Here is a 26,250-nt window from a genome sequence, read left to right as displayed (position 1 = left end):
ATACGCATGTGTGAGCGTCTTTATTTCAAACGGATGTTTCCCATACGGATTGACTAAAATCTCGAAACGTGCATGAGTTCAGTTTTTGAATCCAGACTTGTGGTTGGTACACTTTGTGTTTGAATTTGAATTGATAAGCCAGCAATTGTTCAAGGCGGGCGTGTGATGGTGCTTGAGCTATTTGTGCAACCACCAGAATGAGTTTGAAACTGGAGAGTGCAGAAATGGCTAGGATTTTTTAATTTTTTTTTAACTAAAGAAGCCTTTCGTGCAATTTTGGCAACCGACACCTAACACGATTCGAAAACGTCAGAACATGAGTTGTCGTGGGAATTTCAAGTGTCTGTGATGCTAAAAAACATATTTATTAAGATAGCTCTGATGCCAACCGTCAACACGCCAATGTTTATGAGGAGACTATACTCTTAGGGATCATTTCTATAGTTTTTGACTTAGCCATGATCTTTGATTTTTGCAATCCGGAGATGGAATAAGAGCTTGCTCTGTCCACTCCACGCATCGGCCCGGTATTGCAGTACCTCCGGGAACGGTGCATTCGCAATGATCGCAGCAAGGCTTTAGGGCTAGGACCTTAGCTTGGCCTTTTGGCTGAGAGTAAGTGTCCCGGCTCCTAGGCTTTGTAGCGTATTATGAACTGACCGATAACGGATAATGGATAATGAATAACGAAGATAGAATAATAACCCTAACCCCCCCCCCCCCCACTAAACATTTTAAGTGACTTAAAGTAATAAAAATATATTACCTCTTAAATATCTTAATTACCACACTTAAAATTTGTATGTAAAATTTGTTTGCTACGAAAAGGGTTAAGTGAGACAAAAAAGAGCTGGTGTAAGTGTTGAATGGTTTCTAGCAGTGTTTCTCAAACTTTTTTGAGTCATTTAAAAATCTTGAGGCACACTATCTATTAAAAATTGTTAATTCTTGCCACCACCACACAAATAATCATGTTGCCTGAATTGACAGTATAAAGTTGTTCTCATCATATGTGGTGACCTGTGGCTCAGGAGGTGATACAGGTTACCCATTTTAGTTAATAATGTATCTGTAATTGTAGATTTTGCTTTATTTTAACCTTTTTTTCAAGTTTTGCAAAATATGTATCTTGTTTTTTAGAAAAATAACTAACATAATACTTAAAGTAGGGTGCGTTTGCTTGCGTGGGTTTCCTCCGGGCACTTCGGTTTCCCTTACATTCCAAAAACATGCATGTCAGGCTAATTGGCCAGTCCAAATTGTCCCTAGGTCTGAATTAGTTGTCCGCCTCTGTGTGCCATGCGACTGGCTGACAGTCATTTCAGGGTGTCCCCTGCCCACTGCCTGAAGATAGCTGGGATGGGCCCCAGCACCCCCGCGACCCTACTGAGGATAAGCGGTGACGATAATGGATGGATGGATGCTCAACTGAGATCAAAGAGCCCTAATGCTGCATTTTCCACTGTGCCCATCTGCTTTTATATTACTTTTAAAAAAAGCTGTTCGATCAGAACATGTTTATTTTTATAGCCCTCAATCACAAAATGTCTCAAAGGCTGCACACACCATCCCCTGATCTGAAACCTACACGAGGGCAAGGAAAATCTTGAAAAAGGGGCACACATGGGGTAATCCTCCTTCCATGATGACTAGACAGCACATAAGGTTCGAGGAACGGTGGCTGAGGCATGTTATGAAGAGTGACGCAATGCTCATTCCAGGAAGTCCAAAGCCAAACCAAACCCCCAAAAAGATGAACAAATAAGTTTAATCTAGCATTAAGAATTGCACATACTTTCACACGCATCATAAACAAGCTAACTGAGGCTGCAATTATGACACAAGCCAGAAGAGGGCTGTAGAGAGTAGTTTTACATTCTACAGAGCCCCTTTGACTGATCATGTGGCCTGAATTGACAGTATGAGTTTTTCCTATCATTTGTGGTCACGGTGGCTAACCTGTTAACCTGCAGGGTTATCCTGTATGTACAGGTTAACCTTATCATGGTCGGAAAGGAAAGGAAAATATGATGGAATCTTCTCTTCTAAGAGATTGTAGGCTAAATGTAGAGAAAATAAAGGATAGGATAATTATAAAAGTAAGCAATTTACTCACCCTTGGTACCGTTGTTGGCAGGCTCAGTGAGAAGGCGCTCGCCTTGGTTTGATCTCTTGAAACGTCGCTGGATTCGCCCGCGTAGACGGACATTGTCCTCGCTCTCTGAAGACGGGATGGATAGACTGCGCTCTTCCTCCATTGAGAGGTCTGAATCTGAGTCAGAATCCTCACCTTTTCAGGAGAGAAACAGAGAAAATACCTTATTTAGAATCCCGCTGTCTTAAAATGTTTCTGTTGTTGACAATATATATGTATTATTTGCCCTCATGTAGGCTTTAGATCAGGGATGGTGTCATAATAGTCTGTGGTCTGTGCAGCCCTTTGAGACTCCTTGTGATTAAGGGCTATACAAATAAACATGACTTGACTACATTAATGAATGCAACTTGTTGATGCAACTATTGAAACACGTTGGCATACCTGTCAAGTTATATTTCAAACTTCTTTTGGGTTATTTCAAATTGCGACCACCAGGCCGCAGAGGGGTTTTAAGGGGTTTTTAAGGGTTATTGTTCTATCTTCGTTATTCATTATCCATTATCCGTTATCGGTCAGTTCATAATACGCTACAAAGCCTAGGAGCCGGGACACTTACTCTTAGCCAAAAGGCCAAGCTAAGGTCCTTGCCCTAAAGCCTTGCTGCGATACAATAATTTTAGAATATCATATTCAGGGGTACCGGGACGTGAGCCCTTTGGTAACAAGCCGCGCGGAAAGAAAAAAATAATTACTTTCATCTGATTTATTCAACTCAAAGAAACCTCTCAGTCTGGGTCCGGTTTACACTGAGGATTAACGATTGTATATAACGGTAATATATAACAGTAATTGAGCAATGATTGATCAGTCGACAAATATCATTGACTTGCCGCATTGTTCCGAGTTGTAATGGAACATTTTAGGAAAGATTCCAGCCAAAACAACATGGTTCAACATGATACGTGTATAAAAATGGTGTGATGGTGAGATAAAATCTATTGTTTCCCCATGTTATTTACACTCCTAGTGGTCTAGACATTAAACAGTTGATTAAGGCTTATTCTAATTGTTATTTGCATTATCATTATTGTTATTGCTATTAATACAAATGTTATTCTGGTCACGTTTTAAGGGTGGACCAAAATGCAGGGAAGCCAGAACATAGGCTGCAGCAGACAGTCCTCTGCCGGAACAGGCGGCCGAAGGTTCTTGTCTGTCCCTGCCAAAACAGGGCCAAGAGTGGCCAAGTGACCTTCCAAGCTCCAGGGAACCAGGACATGGACAAGAAGCGACCGAGGGACCTTCACCACCGGTAAAGGAAAGAGAAGCGACCAAGGGACCTCATTCCAGTCGGGACAGGGGACAGAAGCTGCTGAGAGACATCCTTGCCACCAGAACAGGGATTTTGAACAAAGATTTTTCTTTCTTTAAATATACATCTATATATAATAAGAAAAACGAAATCCACTGCTTTTGGGGAAATTGGAGAGTTGCTGAAATATTTGTTTCTGATGTTTATCTGGTACTTAAAAAACTTGCTTTACACAAATTGACTTTGTTTTTATTTGTCATAGTCTGTCATGCTGTGAGTAAACAGGTGCCGCGTTATGCTTGAAAAGTTCATCATTGCTTAATAAGGGGGATTCATATCATCAATGAGGGGAGCAATTGGCTGAGGTTGACAGGTATGCGTTGGGGTTGGGGTCACTCACCTCCATCTCTGTGGAACATGGCTACGTCCAGGTCCGTTGCCCCAGTTTGACCGACGTTTTGTTCCAGAGTTTGACGCGCTAAAAGATTCTCTCTAAAAGGTAAACAAGGAGCATGACTGGACACTGTGATACATGCACTGCATGTTTACTCATGCTGACTAATAGAGGGCATCTGCACCGATATAACAAATAATTTACAAACAAGGAGACATACAGCGAGCTACAAAAGAAAAGGCACTCCGGGCAACATTAGTGACGCTCTACATTCGATACAATTCACCGTTTTATCCAACATGTATTCACTTTACCCCACTGACCCACAAAACGGACAACAGGCTTTTAATGGATGCAATTTACTGTATATACTCCCTTAAGCAATACTGCCTCACATTTTGGAACCAGGCCTAGCTCCACATGAATGATTGATGCATTGTATTTCTGTATTTACGCTGCATGATGTGCTTGCGTACCTGGCTGAACTAACAGAGGAAATGGTGGATGCTCCCAGGGTGATGCGATGCAACCCGCTCTGCTCCAGCAGGGAAGCGTTGTGATAGGGATTCGGTGTCTGCAAATTGAAAGCGAATAATTAATGTACCCAAGAAATTCAGCCGATTCTTAATTCTATCATACATTATGAGAAGATCATCATTTAATTTTCATTTGAAATTAGAGTTACTTTAATTTTCAGAATGTAAGGCGTGCCGTAAAACAACAATTCGGCAAGAAAATTGTGATTATGCCTAATATACCGCAGAATACAGGGTGTAAGACTGAAAATATATATAGTATTTGAAGGTATGCATTATAAATCAAGGGTTTACAAGAATACATTTGAGCAAATGATTGTGCAATGATTAATCAAGTCGCTAAGCATTGCAGCCTTAATTTATACGCGTTGGGAATTGAACCTCAGCAGTGGCTTTAAGAGCGCCTACACTTCTCCACTAGGTCAACAGTAGTATAAATAACATTTAACAAGGCATTAGATCTCATCCCATGGTCACACTTTTTTTATTTACAGTGCCAGGAACGCTTATTCGCATATACTTTATGCCATATAGCAACGAGATAGGTTAAAGAGTCGCTCCACTTCTTCACCAACAAATGTTAGAGAATGGAGAAAACAACATCTTTTACCAAGATACTGCATAAGCTCTTTTATTTACGTACACAGAATGAACCATGCAAATAAATGTTGTGGCCCTAGAATAAAAATAGTGTGATATGTGTCATATGACATTTGTACCAATGGTGGTCTCGTGGTGATGTGTTGTCAATCTCACCGCTACTATTCCAGTTTGATTCCCATTTCAAACAATTGTTTGCGATTTGGTCAACAGCACGTGTTAATATGAACCTGTACATATGGAAGCTCTTACTTAAATTTTATGCGCCTTACAGTTTAGTCCACTATTTTGAGGGTTGCACCTTATAATCTTGTGTGCCTTGTAGTGCGGAAAATACAGTACATTTGTTTTTGGTCTATATGCTTTGAATAAAAAATACTTCTAATACCAAAGTGGTTCCATTTTGACAATTAAACACTTGCAAGGAAGATTGTTTATGATGCCAGGGTGGTTCTATTTCGACTACTGATCTCTATTTTGACTATTGAATAGATACAAAGAAGACTGCCTAGAATGCCAGTTTTTTTTTTTTTACAATTATTGAGCACTTGTGCACTATTTTCAGCATTGTCACTGTCTGACAATTATGTGGCAGTGGTTTGATCTCCACACCTATAAGTGTTGATCTGCATTTTGTGACCCAGATGATTTTATGCAAAAGAGAGTGCTTAGAGGAGGACCTTGATTTTTACATCTTGAGTCTTGAGTCTTCTCCTGTTTTTTTATTGCAACCTTAAAATGAATTGATGATTTGTCTCCATAGTTTCAGCGTCTACTAAACTAGTGTTCCTCCACTTTTTTAAGCCAAAGCACACCTTTTATTATATTTATAAAATCTCAAGTTATACAATACACACCATTTTTTTAGGAAATCATTCCCAACACTTCTTCTTGCGATAGTACTCACTGTGCTCATTAAATAAAGGATTTATTTACAATTGAAGTTTCGGATTAGTGAGAAGGTAAATGTACTGCGAAATTTGCTATACAACATTGAGACTTGCATTGTGTGAGTATTCAAATTACCATTTAAATCTGATGGATTGACATCATTATTTCAGAAAATTGAAATGCAGGAGTCCATGCGCAGAAAGAAGAAGTGGAGATTTGCATTTTCTAGATTCAGGTATGGTCACTTGTTTAAAATTAAAGTTTAGCACATACTCGAAATAAGGAGAGACGACATCAATGAGTTTTGAACTTGCAAGGAGGACAGGAAGAGAAACTTTCAGATAAGAAAGTCTAACCTGTTCTAAAGGCCTTCCCCTGAACCCTTTCTTATTATTACATCTTCTAGGTTACAAAGGCAGATCCACCCTGAAGAATTTTGGAATAAAAGATCAGCAACATGATCGGGCAATAGCAACAATGATGTAGTAGCCAAAACAAAGAACAACAGTGCGAAATAATAGTCAAAACAACAAACTGGCATTGGGGAAATACCTAGCTGAAAACACATTCCCCCAACCTGTTTCAGTCACAGACTGCCAAAACAAGCAGGAACCTTCAAAGACCCACAAACTCACACACTGATGCACAGAAGGGTCCACCTGTGATCACAGACAAAGACGTTTCTTTCATCTACAGGAAGTGACCAGACTCATCAGCTGTATAGTCAAGAGTTGAGCCCACAAAGTGTTAACTTGGAATCAGAAGATTCATGATTTTCCTATGTGTGTCGTCATGATTAATGCTAAAGAGTCATTTGTTGCGTGTCCGAATTATGTTTTCCTATAATTCAATCAATTGGAGGATGTTATTTTGAAAAGCATCAACAGGAACTTTCAACAGGTCACAGGACATGCCTCTAGTGACCGATGACATCACCGCATTCAAAAGTCAGGCTCGAACATCTCCTTCTTCTCTCCAGGACTGAGGGCCCAAAGCGGGCTCACTAACTTGGATTGCCCTGGCTGGCCTTTGCTTCTGAACAATGGGGACAAAGAAAGCCGCAGCCAGGGCTCCCATGGAACTGAATCGGCCCGTGGCTACGCCTTTCACCCTATCTCTGCTCAAGAAGCAAAAATATAAGGGGTTGTACTGTAGCAATAACATAACATGACATAGGTTTACGCATTGTATAACTACATTTCAAGTATCTGTGATTGGAATGTGATTCATGTTATTGTGACTGGAGTCCAAGTTGAACAAGAAGTGTTTATTTGAATGAACCTGATTTAGTACTTGCTTTTCGGTTTTCACTGCTTTGCCGATTTTGATATAATTGTCTTCATTGTCATTGATGTCATCGTACACTGCACTGTGGATAGCAAGGAGGCAAGTTAGGGTAGGTTTTGTGAGTTGGGTGGGGATCACTGGCTGTGAGCAACTGTTATAGGCTAGTTTATATTAACAGTCAAACAGCGGGGCTGGCGCATAAGTCATTGTGTCCAAAACACCCCCCACCCAAGCCCCCAAGACTGCAGAGCACAGCTCCAGCTGAGCTAGTATTTTAACAACTTGTTACGTTGAAATTAAATTTTAAATAAATTGGACTATAAGAAAATCTGAAGAGGGCAAATAAATGGTGATCACCAGTGGGTGCTCCATGGGTTGTTATCAGGTCCAAAGAAAAGGCAATAGTGAGGCTGCAGGTCCAGCCTATTGCTACAGCTAAGTTAAGTGACAACCCTCATAAGCCACCCCTCCCAAGCCTGTAACTCACCAACGCCAGATCAATTACCCCTGAAACGCACGATTTGTAGCTACAAGTCATGGGAAACTGCTACCTTTGGGGACAGTTGGATTTTAATCATCACGGAGACCTGGCTCAATCCGAGGATACCTGAGGCACCAGACAGTCACTCTCTACAATGTTTTCTTGCGCTGAAAGGGGAAGCCCTCCTACAGTATTTTGTGCAGTTACAATAAAGTCCATTAATTCAACTGCAATCTTGTGACCTGTGTTTTTATCTGTAGACTTTCAGTATTTTATTACTAATTCGTGGATTTTCACTTTTTGCGGGCTGTTCTGGTACCCTTAAACCGCAATACCTATACTGTATTTCCACTTCCCTTTAAACAAATCCCTTTTTAGTTGTCAGTTGCTACGACTGAAGCTGTTGAAAGTAAGACAGAATAAATCTTGACATGACCTCAGTTATTCATACATCATACTCCTCCTTCATATTTAATGAGCCGGAGCGCTAGCAGATCATTTATAATGCACACACACTGTAGGACAGAGGAGCGCTTCATTCACGGTCAGTTTTGTGGATCCAATAATAGCTTTGGAGAGGTACTGTATCGTCGTTTTAAATCTAACGAGAAGAAATGTGATGGGAATGGAGGTTAAAAGGTTGGGTGAACTTCACTGTTGCTAACATGCACTTATGTGTGTGCATGCGTGCAAAAACGCACAATGCACCACGAACCCTATATTATTGTATTTGGGTCAGTGCCGAATCCCAGAGGCAAAAGGAGAATGAGAGGACAGGGGAGATGGATGGGAGATTTGATGGAGAGAATTAGCACAGTAAAGCCAGTGCAGATGATGAGATTAGCCAACACAGATATCAGAATAGTAAATAACCTCCTTGGAGACATCAACTGCATAATTTAATGACATCAATCTAATGACATCCTTGCTCAGTTGTCTTGATTATTTAAAAATCGATCAGAATGTACTGCTTGTTGTGGGTATCATTCAAAATGGAATTTTGAGAATTTAGAATGCTTTACAAAGCTAATGGAGGCAATAGAAGCTTACAAAAACCCCACACGTGCCAGGATCTGGAACACCACCTTCCCTGAGAGGGTCTCAACCATGTTTGGAACTGGACGTACCGGTGCCTGATTACCCCACACCTGACAGTGAATACCCCGACCGTTTATAATGGCTACACAAAACATGGAGTCGGGTCATTTCCATTTCCATGCCACTTTTGTCCAGTCTTCTTTTACCTTTTCAGGTTTGTCTTTTCTTTCTTGTTGGACACTTTCATAGTGGTTTTGAGACCTTGTTCCTGTTTCTTGTTAATAAATACTATCCTTTATTGACCACACCAGCCCCCACTCCGCCTTACCGGCCTTTGGATCCACCCACAAAACGATAGTGACCGGACACGACAGATGGGAAGCTTCCACATTGTTGTCATGGCGGCGACGAGAAAGTCCCTTATCCGCTTCTGTACCCTATCTCAGCGGTGAGGGCAGGGTCCCTTGGCCGCTCCTGTGTTCTGACTAGGTGACGAGGGTACGGTCCTTCTGCCACTACTGGTCCTTGTTCTGGCAGCAAGAAGGTCCCTGTTTTAGCAACGAGAAGGTCCCTGTTTTAGCGACTGAAAGATCCCTGTTTTAGCGACTAGAAGGTCACCCAGTCGCTTCTGGTCCCTGTTCCAGCGTGGAAGGACAAGTAGATTCACTCGCCTTTATCCCCATGGTAAAAGGGTCCCTGTCTGGGCGGCTAGTAGAGAAGTCCCTGACCGCTTCTGGCCCTGTTTCGGAGGGGACACACATGGACCTTCAGCCGTCCCCTGTTCCTGCAAGGGACTGTTTGCTGTAGCCTCTGCGATCTTTTTTTTTTCTTTTTTTTGATCTGTCTGGCATACGGCCCTTGAGGAGGAGGTAATGTCAGGATCTGGTACACCACGTTCCCTCCGAGGGTGCCAAGCTGGTTCAGAACTGGATATGGCTGTATCCTACTCCATACGGTGATTACCCTGACGCTTGATAATGTTTTTCTTTGGACCATACACGTGGTAATGTCATTTCCATTTCCATGCCACTTTCTTGCAATCTTCTATTACCATGTTGGTTTGTTTTTTTTCTTTCTAGTCTGGACACTTTGATATCTGTTTTGAGAGATTGTTTGTTGCTGTTGTTTTTTATGAATACCATTCTTTGTTAAGCAAACCTGTCTATGTTCCGGATTCCCTGCATTTGGGTCCACCCACAAAATGAGACAAATATGACGGGGTGTAATTCTATGCCATGACAAATTAAAACTGCAATACAAATCTTATCTGATGTTGCAGAGGATAATTGACAAGTAGGATTTAGAATTATTTTGTATGGTTTTTAATTTAGACAAAAAATGAGACTCACAGCATTCGAATTTGGCCTCGGCATCTCTTCTTGAGCACCTTTCTTCCCTAAACAAGCCACTCTCCAAGCCTCCTTCACTTCAGGGTTGAAGACGGTGAAGACCAGCAACACTGACAAACCCTACATAACACAAGTTCATGCAACGGTATGATAAAACCTGCTGGGAGCCTTTCATGCCGATTCGTACCTGCACAAGACAAAGTACTGCGAATATGTAGTAGAAAGCCAATATGCTGTTGTTAACAGCCATCAAGCCACACAACCAGGTGGAGGTAGCTAACATTAACAGCAGGAAGGCGTTGCGGATGGTTGCACTGCAAAGGAAAAAAACAAAAATATGATTTATTACTTGCAATGTAACGACAACAATAATTGGCAATGATAGAATATGGGGTTTAAATGCTAATGCTTGATGTTTTGGTGCATGCTCAAAAAGGGATATCGACTATCATAGTGATACACTCACATGACAGGAAGCTTCTTGGTCTCCTTCTGAGACGTGTTACAATACATCTTGGCGACAATCATGAAAATACCTCCGTTCATCTAGACAAAGCGACAGTTGGGCACTTGCGGTCAAACAAAAACAATCAACTCTGTAGTACAATGATCTTTGAAGAGAGATGTTTCTTTGATTTTTGACCAGAAAACAATACAAAAGAAAGTTACCAATATGACGATGGCGATTGGACCCGCAAAACTCCATATGAGCTTATCGTAGATGGAGATCCAGCAGAAGTCAGGGTTTCCATAGCCTTCAGGATCCAAGCCCACTGCCAGACCTTCAGGAAATGGACAACACTCCGATAAAAGGCCACTAATACACTTAAGCTTACCGGTAAACTAAGCATGACTTAAAACAAAAATAAATGCAGACAACTTTGAAATGTATTCATGTTTATTACTACAGTTTTTGGAGTGAACTCCATCACCTGAAAAATAATAGATTATTAGAAGAAGTCGTTTTGGAATGACAGGCCTCATTTTTGAATGAGCAAAGACAAGAATAACACATTTAATTAAATTGTGCATGAATAAGTTTATAAATGCATTAAATTGAATTTTTGTTAATCTAGGGCATGGCAGCTGGATGGTTAACACATTCGAGGCACAGTTCTAAGGTCATGGGTTTAAATCTAGCTACCAGCCTTCCTGTGAAGAGTTTGCATGTTCTCCCCATTCCAGCGTGGGTTTCTGCCAGGAACTCCAACATTCCAAAGACATGCATGTCAGGTTAATTGGCCGGTCCAAATTGTCCCTAGGCGTTAATGGGCGAGTGAGTTGTCCGTCCTCTGCCCACTGCCCGAAGATAGCTGGGATGGAATCCAGCGCCCCTGCGACCCTACTGAGGATAAGCGGAGCCGATAAAAAATCCAGCTGCTCCCACCTGGCCCGCAGTTTTATAAGCCCGAACTTGCTGAGCCCGAATTTTCAGAATGTATTTGTGAGGAGGAAGGGTGATTTTAGCAGTCTCTGAAAAATTCTGACCCAGTTAGTCCACTCATTAGAAGTCCACCTGCACTCCATGTATCATCCTGAATCAGATGCACTTGTTTGAGGTCGTTAGCTGCATAATGACACCTGTCCACCCCATCCAATCAGTGAGACCATAACTGGTGACGTGGCGAAGACCAAAGAGCTGTCCAAAGACACCAGAGACAAAATAGTACACCTCCACAACACTGGAAAGGGCTACAGAGCAAATGCCAAGCAGCTTGGTGAAAAAAGGTCCACTGTTGGAGCAATCATTAGAAAATAAACACGAGAGTCAACCTCTATCGGAGTGGAACCCCATGCAAGATATCACCTTGTGGGGTCTCAATGATTCAAAGAAAGGTGAGGAATCAGGCTGGAACTACACGACAGGAGTTGGTCATTGACCTGCAAAGAGCTGGGACCACCGTTTCCAAGGTTATTGTAGGTAATACACCAAGACGTCATAATTTGAAATCAGGTTTCCCTGCTTAAACTAGCACATGCCATGGCCTGTCTTAAGAGTGCATATGACCATCTGGATGATATAGAGGAGTCATGGGAGTAAGTTTCGTGGTCAGATGAGACCAAAAGAGAACTTTTTGGTCATAATTCTACTAAGCATGTTCCAGGAACAAGAATGAAGAGTACAATCCGAAGAACACCTTTTTTACTGTGAAGTATAGGGGTGCTTTGGAGGTGTTTTTTCTGCACATTGGACAGGACGATTGCACTGCATTAAAGAGAGGATGACTGGGGCTGTGTATTGTGAAATTTTGGGGAACAACCCCCTTCCCTCAGTCAGAGCATTTGAAATGGGTTGTGCCTGGGTCTCTCAACACGACAACGACCCGAAGCACACAGCCAGGAAAACCAAAGAGTGTCTCCGTAAGAAGCCTATCAAGGTTCTAGCATGGCCCAGCCAGTCTCCCGACCTGAACCCAATCGAAAATCTTTGGAGGGAGCTCAAATTCTGTTTCTCAGCGACAGCCCGTAAATCCGGCTGATCTAGAGAAGATCTGTGTGAAGGATTGGGCCAAGATCCCTCCTGCAGTGTGTCCACACCTGGTAAAAAAAACTACAGGGAACGTTTGACCTCTGTAATAGCAAACAAAGGCTCGTGTACCAAATATTAACATTCAGTTGTTCAAATACTTATTTTCAGATATATGATGCAAATAAATAGTTAAAAAATTATGCATTGTGATTTCTGGATTTTTTTTAGTTCATCTCTCTCAAAGTGGACATGCACCTACAATGAAAATTCCAGACTCATCCATGATTTCTAAGTGGGAGAAATAGCAAAATAGCAGGGTGTTCAAATACAGATTTTCTTCACTGTATATACATATATATGTAATTTATCTGCTGCCCTCAACTCACACGGTTACGGTTACTAACCTGAACACTGGGAGAAAGCAAAGATGCTGAACAATGGCATGGTTTTTTTGAAAAGATAAAATGAAATACATTTCGTGTGGCCCATGAGACAATGTTTCAACACACGCTAGTAGGAAACACTGCCATAGATAATGTTTTTTTTATTTCGATATATTTAAGTACCTTTTCCAAGTAAGAATGAAAGGACACGTTTCGAAAATTCAGTGTTACCGGTAATAATGGCCGGCACTCCCCAGCCGATGGCGTAGTAGAACCTCATTGCGCCATAGTTGATATTGCGTTGCTCAGTCTGCATGCGGTAGATGTGAAGGCCCTCCACAAACATCCACGCAAAAGTGGACATAAAGAAGTAATGCAAGAGGATGGCCACCACAGTGCACAGGAACTGCAAGAAAACCAGGAAAAAAAAAACACAACTCGGTTAGGCTGACTAATTCAAAGGGAAACATGCAAAAAAAATAGAAAGTTGAAAATACATTTGTATGGATTGAGTTGACTGGCTTCAATCTTTTATGGCAAAACCCAATGAACCACAAAGTTTCCATTTCAATTGATTTTAGAAGTATGAATATGCTGTACTTTCTATTAAACTGTGTATTATAATATATTGAAATTATATATCCCATTATGTTTTCTTTACCCAAATTGAAAAATGCTATCCAAATGTCTTTAAAGGAAATTATTAATGATAATAGAATTTTACATACTGGATACCAGGCCGTGTGGTACACACAGAAAGAAAACTAATTGCCGTCTTATCGACTTATACCTTTTTTATACATGATTATAAGCATTTGTTTTCACCCTAAAAACCTCAAAGTTGGGGTGTGCATTAAACCAAGGTTTCACGGTAGTATATCCACATAGTTGAGCAATGATTGATCAGTTGCCAAATATCGTTGATCGCATTTGGTTAGCATTGGATGCGATGGGAATCAAACCCGTTACGCGTGAGTAAGAGCGTCGAATCCTTACCACTAGGCAAATGCGATACCAAAGGAAAATGCATTACACTTTATCTTATCATCACACTATTTTTCCTCGCAGTGCCACACTGTACAATGATCCATGCATGATGGGAAATAGTTCTACCAAAACAATATTTTACAACATGGTACCATGAGTAGAAATAGTGTGATGAGATCAAATATAATGCCTTTTCCTATGTCATCTAGATCCCTAATGCTCTAGTCATTTCAAAGTGGATTTAGGCTTACTATTATTTACAGTTCACGGATTTGTCGTCAGGGAACCAATGAGGACGCAGCTCTGAACAGCTTTCTCCAATGTTGACGGTATCAAGAGTGACTATTGTTATTATTATATGAGCTATTATTATGTTATTATTGGACCAGGCCGCGAGAATATGATCAGAAAATAAACCGGTCCAAGGTACAGAAAAGGTTGTAGGCCACTGTTCTAGACCACATGTACAAAAGTCGAGGCCACATCCGGCTCGCGAGAAGGTTTTCGCCGACCCCAGAGATATTTTAACACATGCTGTATCATGCAACAGGAATTGCTGTAATTTTCACTGTATGTTACTCCCTGCACTTTGTTTCATTGTCGTGTAGTGAATGATAGAAAATTGTTATGATTTTTTTCCATCAAAGTAATTCATACCTGTCAACCTTTAAGTTTTTGCCATACAAAGTACGTTTATTATGCATTTTAAGACATGTACGACGTACAAGAAAATCTGTACGGAAAAACGCAAATTTGTCAATAATGGGTACCATGTGGTATACACCGACCATCACGAAACGGCAAATCAATCAAGTCAAACGAGTTCAAGTTGCGTAGTGAAAGGAAGTCAGTCTCTTTTTAGAGAACCGGCTTTTTCGGCTCAACTCGTTAAAGTGAGCGGACTCTCAAACGGCTCACTTGCTTTGATGCATTATATTACGAATTATTATGTTCTATAAAGAAGTTAAGAAAAAAGGAAGTATAAAAGGAGAAAATGAAAAAAGACAGGTTTTTGGTTATCAATTTAATCAGTATATTACCAACAATAATTGAATGCAGAAAATGAATTAATAATTTGAATAAGAAAATTCTACTTACCGGTAATTATATTTGCATGTATTTTTTCCTTCCACAGTGAACGTCCAAGCTACTTAATTTTTGAACTTCTTTTATAATAAACCTCATTCATGTCGAGCAACTCAGGATCTCACAACAAAATGTTAATTAACAATATATATATGATATAACAAAACACATGTACAATATAACATATTAAACTACATAAATAAACACGTTTGAAAAAAAATATGGTGTACGATTATTTTGTAAGGTAAAATATGACAGTTTAAGGCCCGGTCACACAGCCTTTCACGGGCGTATCGCAGCTGAATCACGGCCAGAAATTTCTGCCCGTGAAGCAGACGCGGTGGAAAATGTGCAAAATTGGCTAAACCCGCTGTTTACCCGTGGTATGCCCGCGAAACAGACGCCAGCGACTGTTCCGCGTCCTTATCGCGGGTAACCGCGGCTGCATCGCGTTTGACCGAGCTTACATGCGGTACACACGCTAATGCACGTGATAACATTGCGATACAGGCGCAGAAAAAACGTGCTATGACCTTGCTCCACCCGCGATTACCCGCTAAAATTTCGCCTCCTACCCGCGTGTAACCACGTCTTGGCCGCGGCTGTAGCACGTCCTAGCACGTTCGTACCGCGTCTTGTACCACGGGTGCCGCCCGCGGTTACCCGTGGTCTAAAGTTTTGAGCAGCGCAAAACTTTTTCGCGCGGCCAACCGCGTGTGAATGTCTTACCGCGTGTAAAGCACTTCAGCCTCGATACGCCCGTGAAAGGCTGTGTGACCGGGCCTTAAGGGCATGGAGCCCTGGAGGTTGACAGGTATGGTAATTTTAGTCCACTTTTGCTAGAAATTATATATAGACTAAAGACAGTGCCCGAATAATACAGGCTTATTTCATTTGAAGCTCATTCAATGTGGATTCTTACATCTTGGAAATTTGACTTTTATGCCAGTAGAAAATTAAAAATTACTGAGAGAGCCATAAGAAAATACCCCTATACTTATCTGATCATGTTGGAATATATTTGCTGCTTTTTCAGTAGTTTCAATGAGGTTCACAAGACAATATGCATCATTTCAACCTTTTTCAACACCAAATCAGTCTGGCCCTCGGTTTATAGCTTACGTTTATTTTGCCTTTCTATCATTTTGACAACCCTGTTCTGGTTTGTCTCATTCAATTGTAGGAACATGCAAAAACTAACAACACATCAAATAGTATTCAACTCATATCTTTTACCAATTCAGCACCCAAATAATTAGATGTGCATCATTACATCATAACTGTGAAATGAACAAAATTAACATGGGCATTAACCTGCTTTGCTGAGCATGATACTGGGGATAACCATTCACAATCTAAAGGCATTTGTGTAAGGATGCACGTTAATTAATTTGATTTCATGCTGAATGAGCACATATGTGCAGCGCTTCCTCTTTTAGAAAGCAAGATATACATGGCCACACACTAATGCATTGATGAGATTAAAATATAGAATGAAAAGTAGCCGGAAGGGAAAATCGTCCACAAAGTCCTTGGTTGAAGAAAGAAAGAGAAAAATAAAAGCATAAGCGATGTATTGTAAATATTTTAGGACTGATAATGACTGTTACTGTAGTAATGTATTTTGGAAAAACAAATCTGTAGTATCCATTAATAGAACAGTACATACACATACATACATATACATACATATATATATATATATACACACATATACATACATACATATATATATATACACATATACATACATACATATATATATATACACATATACATACATACATATACATGTATACATACATACATATACATACATACACATGTATACATACAGTGCATCCAGAAAGTAGTCACAGCGCTTCACTTTTTCCACATTTTGTTATGTTACAGCCTCATTCCAAATTGTATTAATTTAATCTTTTATCTCAAAATTCTACACAAAATACTTCATTATGACAATGTGAAACAGTTTTTTTTTACTCTTTTAAAATGTATTAAAAATAGAAAATTAAGAAATCACATTTACATAAGTATTCACAGCCTTTGCCATGAAGCTCAAAATTGAGCTCAGGTGCATCTTTTTCCCACTGATCATCCTTGAGATCTTTCTAAAGCTTAATTGGAGTCCACCTGCAGTAAATTCAGTTGATTGGACATGATTTGGAAAGGCACACACCTGTTTATATAAGGTCCCACAGTTGAGTGTGCATGTCAGAGCACAAACACCAAGCATGAAGTCAAAAGAACTGTCTGTAGACCTAAGAGACAGGATTGTCTTGAGGCACAAATCTGGGGAAGGATACAGAAAACATTCTGCTGCTTTGAAGGTCCCAATGAGCACAGTGGCCTCCATTATTCGTAAATGGAAGACATTTGGAACCACCAGGACTCTTCCTAGAGCTGGCCGGCCTTCTAAACTGAGCGATCGGGGAAGAAGGGACTTAGTCAGGGAGGTGACCAAGAACCCGATGGTCACTCTGTCAGAGCTCCAGCGTTCCTCTGTGGAGAGAGGAGAGCCTTCCAGAAGGACAACCATCTCTGCAGCAATCCACCAATCAGGCCTGTATGGTAGAGTGGCCAGATGAAAGCTACTCCTTAGTAAAAGGAACATGGAAGCCCGTCTGGAATTTGCCAAAAAGCCCCTGAATGACTCTCAGACCATGAGAAACAAAATTCTCTGGTCTGATGTGACAAAGATTGAACTCTTTGGTGTGAATGCCAGGCGCCATGTTTGGAGGAAACCAGGCAACGCTCATCACCAGGCCAATTCCATCCGTAGAGTGAAGCATGGTGGTGGAGATATCCTGGATGAAAACCTGCCCCAGAGCGCTCTTGACCTCAGGCTGGGGCGAAGGTTCATTTTTCAGCAGGACAACGACCCAAAGCACACAGCCAAGATCTCAAAAGATTGGCTTCAGAAACACTCAGTGAATGTCCTCGAGTGGCCCAGCCAGAGTCCAGACTTGAATCCGATCGAACATCTCTGGAGAGATCTGAAAATGGCTATGCACAAACGTTTTCCATCCAACCTGATTGAGCTTGAGACCTATTGCAAAGAAAAATGGGCAAAACTGCCTAAAGATAGGTGTGCTAAACTTGTGGGATCATATTCAAAAAGACTTGAGGCTGTATTTACTGCCAAAGGTGGATCAACAAAGCATTAAGCAAAGGCTGTGAATATTTATGTAAATGTGATTTCTTAGTTTTCTATTTTTAATAAATTCAAAAAAAGTTAAAAAAAAAAACGTTTTCACATTGTCATAATGGAGTATTTTGTGTAGAATTTTGAGAAAAGAGATTAAATTAATACAATTTGGAATGAGGCTGTAACGTAACAAATTGTGGAAAAAGTGAAGCGCTGTGAATACTTTCCGGATGCACTGTATATACATACATACATACATATACATGTATACATACATACATATACATACACACATACATATATATATATATATATATATATATATGGATATATAAATATATATACATACATACATATACACATGCATATATATATACATATACACATGCATATATATATACATATACACATGCATATATATATACATATACACATGCATATATATATACATATACACATGCATATATATATACATATACACATGCATATATATATACATATACACATGCATATATATATACATATACACATGCATATATATATATATATATATATATATATATATATATATATATACAGTGTTTATTTTACCTCTGAAAAGTGATGGGTCCCGGGGACTCGCATGCCCAAAAATCTATGGGTCCCGACAGATCTATGGGTCCCCAAAATTTAGTGTTATCGAGGTTGAAATTGTTAATCGTCAACAAATATATAATATAAATCCATTTTCATTCAATTTTAATCATCACACTTAATTGGTTATACAAAGCTGTTATCATTTCAGATTTTTCAGTTCTCAAAAATATTGTACATTATACAAAATAATATTGCTGAAATATTAGTCTATATATTCATGCAGTTTTAATCAATTCAGATTTTTCATTTCATATATTCTTCGTGGTTTGCTGTCCCACCACAATTGTAATGCTTTCTCAAGGTCCAATTGTTTGGTAAGATGCACCTTAATAAGCTGCTGTTGTTGTGTTGCTGGGTGCACGCATCACAGAACATGTATCCTCCATTATCATGATCCTCATAGCGTAACCAGGAATATAATTTAGTCCATTTTGGCAGAAAAGTCCTTTTCTTGATAGGAGTATTCTTTTGTTTATTTTCTTTCGTCGAATAGTTCGCTTCAACACACGTTTTCCCTTGCCTGCGCGATCTTCTGAAGTATTTTTCCGCCGTTTTTTCATGCCGGAATTATTGCCGTTGTAACCACTTTCTGTATTATGTTTCAACTTATTACCGACACTGAAGAAATTACCATTTTTTTGTTGATTTGCACCTAATACCAACTGTTTTTCCGGAAGCATACTTCTCTTTCACTCGACAACCGCCACAACAATGACGTCATCTCGAAGCAACGAGATCTTGTTTGCCGAGATCGGCGCGAGACCAAAACAACAATGGCGGATCTGCCTGACGAAAAGTTTGGAGTGCGGTGAATCTTTGTTAATAAAAAAAGTAATCGGGGAATAATGACAATTTTGTGTCCAAAAAAGTTGGACACGTTGATTTGACACTATGCGTCCCCAGCAAAAATAAGGCGTCTAGGACGCAGGGACGCAGGCAAATGAGATCACTGTATGGTGGAACCTCGGTTTTCAAACGCCTCTCAGTTCGAACAAATCGGAGTCCGACCAAAAATTTCCAGAAATTCTTGCTGTTTGGTCAAAAAATCGGAGTTCGAACGCCGGTAATGCGTGAGTGCGTACGCTGGGGTGCGATGATGAGCGGCGTACGGGTGTAGATATTTCATGCGGACGTGCTTCGTTTTTGCTTTCGCTTTTAATATAGGTGTACGAAGTGTTTTAGCCCCTAATTATGCCTACGAAGAAAGTCAGTGCAAGCAGCAAAGTTGCTACAGGTGAAAAATGAAAAGTAGTGCGTACAACTATTGCATTCTAGAAAGAAATAATAGCAAAATATGAAGGAGGTGTGCGAGTGTCTGATCTTGCTAGGGAATACCCCACTGTCCACCTGCGCCTTCTGCTGACCACCACAAAGGTAAGAAATAAAATTCATAATTCTTTTCTTTATCCTTTTTTTTTATTTTTACACGTTCATGTTAGCGTAATCTTTCGTACGGAAGATTACGATAACGCGAACGTACGATTAGCCTGGGTTGGCATTATGTTTACGTTAAACATTCAAGGTAAACATTCAGGGTGTTGGAACGGATTAAAACCATTTACTTTATTTTTAATGGGAAAAATGATTTCGGTGATCGAACAAGTCGGGTTTAGAACAGGGTTATATATCATATTCATATATATATATATATATATATATATATATACAGTAAGACCTCGGTTATCGCGGTTAATGGGGCCCAAAACCACCCGCGATAAGTGAAAACCCGCGAAGTAGCGGAGCACCTTGAAAAAAAAAAAATCTCATCTCATTATCTGCACCGCTTCACAACAGGGTTTTTATTTGCGCCGCCCCTAACCCGCGGCGCGGGTACTTTCGGGCGCGATACGCACGACACCGCGACAAGCCGAGCGGGTCGGGCGCTTTGTGCGGAGGCCGCTGTTAGTGGCGCACGCGCGCGCTACAAGGCCCTCGATGGCTCCGGCCGACGGACGGGCGGCCACGGGGGAAAGGGTTAGCTGGGGGGACCTGTGGGGTTAGGGGGGTGCGGTGAAGCGGAAGCCGTACCGAATCGCGCGCCGTGCTAGGGTCGTCGGCCGAGGGGCATTCCCCAATTATGGGGGTCCCGCGCACGTCCGCCGCTTTTCACCCGCCGCGCGCGGACGGCCGCCTGTCGTCGCGCCGCGCTACTGGGGTCGTCGGACGATCACGCCCGCCGCCTTTTCTCGCGTCGCGCCGTGTGATGCCGCGTCCGCCGAACTCGCTCCGTCGCGCGGCCCGGGAGTGACCCCCGCCGCATTTTGTAGAATACGATCGCGCTTTATTGTTTAAATAAACGCGTTATATAGACAACGATCGCCCAATTGTTTTAATTAGCTCGTTTTATTGTTTCAATATGCGTTTTATATAGAATACGATCGCTTTTGTTGGAAGCGCAGCAGAATGCGCGTTCATGCGAGTGGGGGAGGATTTTGCACAGGAGTCGGATTTGGGCACAACACCGGCCGCCTTATCCCGCCGAAAAAACCCGCAAAAAGTTAAAATCTGCGAAGTAGCGACGCCCCTTAAAAAAATAAAATAATTTTTTAACCATTACAGACCGCGAAGCTCTGAAGCCGCGAACGTCGAACCGCGAAGTCCCACTGTATATACATATTACCGTATTTTACGCACTATAAGGCGCACCTAAAAGTCTTCATTTTTTTCAAAAGCTGACCATGCACCTTATAATACAGTGCGCCTTATTTATGGCTCAACATTAAACCGCAAGGTCTCGCAACTTACGCAACAGCCGCCGACTCGATTTTCCCCCGAACGTGGAGTAGTCCGCGGTGTATGCTGGGATTTATATACCGGCGTTTCATTGGCTAACCAATGTGTCAATCATCCGTTCAATTGATCACTATTGGCTGAAGTTATTCGGAGCCTCGGATTGGCTAGATGGCCAAAACAAACCCTGCAATCGGCCGAGTTTAGCAATGGCGTAGCAAGCTTGCTAAAGTACGCCATAAAGAAACATGTTTCATTAGTCTGTATTTGAAAATATTTTCCTCTCCTGGATTTACTACACTCACGGTTGTAAGAAGACCATGATTGCGTATCATTATAGAACGTGAGAACTTAGGTGAGCTATGCAGCTTTATATTTTCCCGGTATCTTGTTTTAGAACGATCTTGATGTTGCTGTGATAAGTTGAGTGAATTAAACTCAATTCCAAGTGTTTATTGTCATATGCACAGTAAAGTTGCGAGTGAAAAAGAAAATAGAAACGAAGAAATGTTTGGCATTTCTTGAATCCCAAGACTTTAACTTTCCGAATGATATTTGAAATGATGCATTTGAGTGACATCATACGGACACCGCATCCGCACGTGTCTACGACACGTATTTGCTTCTTTGCAAGCTTTGGGAATGTTAAGGGGGTAATAAGTTGGACTCAACTATCTGACTGTTTTGTCCACGTTCCCATTGTAGCGCCTTATAATCCGGTGCGCCTTATCTATGGAAGATATAGGACCAAAAACTATTTTTTGGGGGTGCGCCCTATAACACGGTGCGCCCTATAGTGCGGAAAATACGGTATATGTATATATATATATATATATATATTTATTTATTTTTTTTAATTTTATTTTTTCCTATGCAATAGGGTCACAAAAATAATTCGCTCTTTTAAAAATAATTTTCTCTGTTATCCCCAAGAAAGGAGAACATGTAGTTATATGTGTGAACTAAACTTGACGAGAATACTGTTTTTGATCAGGAGTTCTTTTCAAGTACCAACCTGTTGTTCAGTCTGATTGACGCCCAGAAGAAACACAAGTTCAGACAAGAACATAGCTGCTGCCGTGTTGGAATGGATGCTCCTTGTGTTGGATTTGAGGCCTCGCAGGCAGGAAAGCACCAGGACGGTGAGAAGAAGAGCCAGCATAGACAGCGCCAGACAGGAATACGTAATCAGCGCCAACGTCTCCAGGTCCCCCTCCAACTGCTGCTCGAGAAGCAATAACAGACCAAAACAGCGGGCTGTGTTAGTTTTACAAAATGTATAATGCCAGACATCCAAACATATACAGTAATCCCTTGCTGTATCACATTTGACTTGTCATGGTTTCGCTACTATGCGGATTTTCATTCTGCTTTGTGTTCTGCATTCTGATTGGCTAAACCGTCACTCCGCCCCTTTTACGCTTGTGTCTGCCTGCTCGGCAATGAGTTTCCGGTCTGAGTTGTATACATCGGTGAAAACGCTTGTCAAACCTGTAATATGAATGCGCAAATCCTTTTCTAAAACCCATTGTGTCAACAAAATGTACTGGACTAGGGGCCTCAAACGTGGTGCCCACTGGCACCAGAGTGCCCCCTAAGGACTGCTGTGGTGCCCGCGAACCTGTTCTGACAATAGCTCACCAGTGCTGTTTCAATGTGAATTTTTTTAGTGCTTGACTGAGTCTATTATAGCCTACTTAAAATAATTAACTCAGTAATAACATAGTAATAACATAGTATTAACATGATAAGTGGTTATTTTGGGAATGCATATCAAATTGGTAGCCCTTTGCACTAATTACTAACAAAAAGTATGTTTCAGCTTGAAAAAGGTTGGAGGCCCCTGCTCTGGACAAACCAAAGCACCAGGGCTCCGGGGCAAAAAGACAGAGCATAATGCGTTCTTACTCGGACATTTTAACTTAGTTCTACCCACTAAAACTTGGTCTGGAGCCACATACAGCTCTTTGGCTCCACCTAACAGTTGCTTGGTGCTTTAAAAAAAATATATGATCATGGAAAAATATATGTTTTTTTGTTAAAGTGTTAAGAGAACACATTTCTTTTAAAATTATTGATACAGTGTGTGTGTGTTTCCTACCCTATAAGGCTTATTTATATAAGGCTTTTACTTTTTTTGTGGGTCCAGACATATTTTTTCATGTGTTTTTTTTTGTCTAAATTGTCTCTTGACATTTTGGGTTTCAGACCGGAAAGTACATTCAGTTTTCCATAATGTCTACATGACGGCGACAAAGTATCGTGCGAGGTAAAGAGGATTTATTTAGTCCTTGATAGAGCTGTGCAATAAAGCAACAAGATTATCTTTTATCTCATAATTTCATAGTAATTTTTTGGGGGGAAAAATAAAAGCTTTTATGAAGTACTGAGAACGTAGACCCCTGTGGAGATTGAAAGATTACTTTACCGTAATTTCCAGACTATAAACCACCACTTTTGTCACCCAATTACAACCCTCCGGCTTATTGAAGAGATGTAGCGACTGTATGCATTTTGTCTAGCCGCCGCCAGAAAAGGTAGATAGATAGATAGATAGATAGATAGATAGATACTTTATTCATCCCCTAAAGTAAGAGGTGGTGTAGAAGAAGACGCAAGTCACAACCGTCAATAAACACCATAACATGCAGAACATGCTTTATACATGAATTGCATTAGCATGAACGGACCCTCATCAACGAAAATACAAATGCTTTTTCCAACCTTTTGCTATAAACAGAGCTAGATTCATCATGTTCTCTATTTTCACATGTGAAACATGATTCGTCTCCAGAGTATAACAATAACAAACAAACAACATGTGCTTGCCAAAACCCAGAAGTGGCTAACCATTACAAAAACGGAAGTCCAATGCGATCGTTGGATAGGCTTGTTCACGCACAAAGACTTAGACTTTGCCTTAGACTAAAATACTTGTTTCAAGTCAATATTGATTTTTTGAATTCTAATCCAAACAACTAAAACATGTACAGTATGTTTACAAACCTCTCGGTGGGAACTGTCCATCAGCACACCAAAAGTACCCAGCCTTTGACACTGACAGCGGACATGTGAAGTGTTTCTGTACACCACCATGCAGTCCCTCACTGTCCAACAGCCTCCAACTTCACACCTGAAAGGCCATCAACACACGAAACTAAACTTGTGGACTCTTTAAAATCAGAAAAATAGCCATCACTTCAGTGCAATTTTAAGGAAAATATGCAATTAAAAAAGTAGATGTCATTCTTTTGAGGGTCTTAATATAGAATATTAATCTTTATCTGTTCTCAGTATTGGTACTGGGACAGCTATCCATCCATTATCCGCACCGCTTATCTTCAGTAGGGTCGCGGGGGTGATGGAGCCCATCCCAGCTCTCTTCGGCAGTCGGCACAGGACACCCTGAACTGGTTGCCAGCCAGTCGCAGGGCACACAGAGACAGACAACCATTCACTTGCTCATTCACACCTAGGGACAATTTGGACTGGCCTAATATCCAGACATGCATGTTTTTGGGAATGTGGGAGGAAACTGAAATGCCCGGAAGAAACCCAAGCGGTTTGTTAGGCCAATTAACCTGTCAAGCATGTTTTTAGAATGTGGGAGTGAACCGGAGTGCCCGGAGGAAACCCACGCAAGCACGGGGAGAACATGCAAACTACACATAGGAGGTTCAATCTCATGACCTCAGAAATGTACCGTACACACGCTAACCACTGCGCCGCCGTGCTGCTGGTGACAGCTAACAACCAATCATTTGTTTGTTGACAACTTAAATACTATATGTTGAACCAGAATATGATCAATTTAGGACATCAACTTAGAAGCAATTTTAATAATGGCTGAATTTCTGTATCTTCCATCCATCCATCCATCCATCATCTGCACCGCTTATCCTCAGTAAGCTCGCGGGGGTGGTGGAACTCATCCCAGCTATCTTCGGGCAGTGGGCAGGGGACACCCTGACCTGGTTGCCAGCCAGTCGCAGGGCACACAGAGACAGACAACTCACTTGCCCAGTCACACATAGGGACAATTTGGACCGGCCAAATGTCCGGACATACATGTTTTTGGGAATGTGGGAGGAAACTGGTATGCACGGGGAGAACATGCAAACTCCACACAGGATGTTTGATCTCATGACCTCAGAACTGTGCCGCACACGCGCTAACCACTGTGACTCTGTGCTGCCTTTTCATCTTATTTTTTTCAAATAATATAATAAAAATGTATACAAATGCATTGACTCTAACTCTGAAGCGAAGCTCACAATCAGACCCAGGCCGGCTCACTGTGATATGCCAGGGTCCTAGCTAGATCTGTTTAGCTTTAGTGATAATGACAAATTTGACCCTTTGAGCTGTTGCACTATCAGTATCAAATAGATATAGAGACTGCATATAGAGTCTCCAATGTTATAAAAAGAAGTTAATTGGAGTGCATCTATATCATTACCTTTGTTCTTTTACTTCAACCATTGTATTAAATACAATGGTAAATACAGTAAAATACAGTATTTTTTGCCTGATACCCAGAAAGCAGACTATTGGTTGTAATTGTGAACGTACTGGCTGCTGTGATTCCACTGCACACAAAGTGGCTTGCTGCGATTGGCTGTTTCAAGCAGTTTAAACTCAAGTAGGATGGGCTGGTCCAAATGTCCACCCACAAAAGTTTGATCGGTGTAGACAGACACGGTCACCACAGGTGAGTTCATAACTGGGTGTCTTGGAAGTCTGGAAAAGAGCATTTTAGGCTGGTTTATTAGAGAGAACGTATGAGTACATAGTAAATGAAAAAAGAAAGAATTGATGCTACAC

General features: G+C 41.0%; 1 protein-coding gene and 1 pseudogene across 2 annotated transcripts in view; one reads left to right on the top strand and one right to left on the bottom strand.

Moving 5' to 3' along the window:
- Nucleotides 1-26,250, bottom strand: part of celsr3 (cadherin, EGF LAG seven-pass G-type receptor 3) — a 143,429-nt gene that overhangs the window by 8,495 nt on the left and 108,684 nt on the right. For both annotated transcript variants that reach the window (XM_088331916.1, XM_088331918.1), the window contains 11 exons: nt 25,999-26,166; nt 24,433-24,559; nt 22,442-22,648; nt 13,071-13,245; nt 10,656-10,768; nt 10,453-10,532; nt 10,174-10,300; nt 9,987-10,106; nt 4,281-4,378; nt 3,811-3,902; nt 2,117-2,290 (listed from right to left, as the gene is read on the bottom strand). In XM_088331916.1, coding sequence (XP_088188042.1) covers nt 2,117-2,290; nt 3,811-3,902; nt 4,281-4,378; nt 9,987-10,106; nt 10,174-10,300; nt 10,453-10,532; nt 10,656-10,768; nt 13,071-13,245; nt 22,442-22,648; nt 24,433-24,559; nt 25,999-26,166 — 1,481 coding nt within the window. The remainder of the gene's footprint in view (nt 1-2,116; nt 2,291-3,810; nt 3,903-4,280; nt 4,379-9,986; nt 10,107-10,173; nt 10,301-10,452; nt 10,533-10,655; nt 10,769-13,070; nt 13,246-22,441; nt 22,649-24,432; nt 24,560-25,998; nt 26,167-26,250) is intronic.
- On the top strand, nt 432-561 carry LOC148369754 (U2 spliceosomal RNA; annotated as a pseudogene).

This window comes from Urocampus carinirostris, chromosome 3, assembly GCF_059441175.1.
Source record: "Urocampus carinirostris isolate Australia breed hairy pipefish chromosome 3, RoL_Ucar_1.0, whole genome shotgun sequence".
Lineage (NCBI taxonomy): Eukaryota > Metazoa > Chordata > Actinopteri > Syngnathiformes > Syngnathidae > Urocampus > Urocampus carinirostris.
Note: the sequence above shows the minus strand (reverse complement) of the source record. Positions and strands in the feature narration are given on the sequence as shown.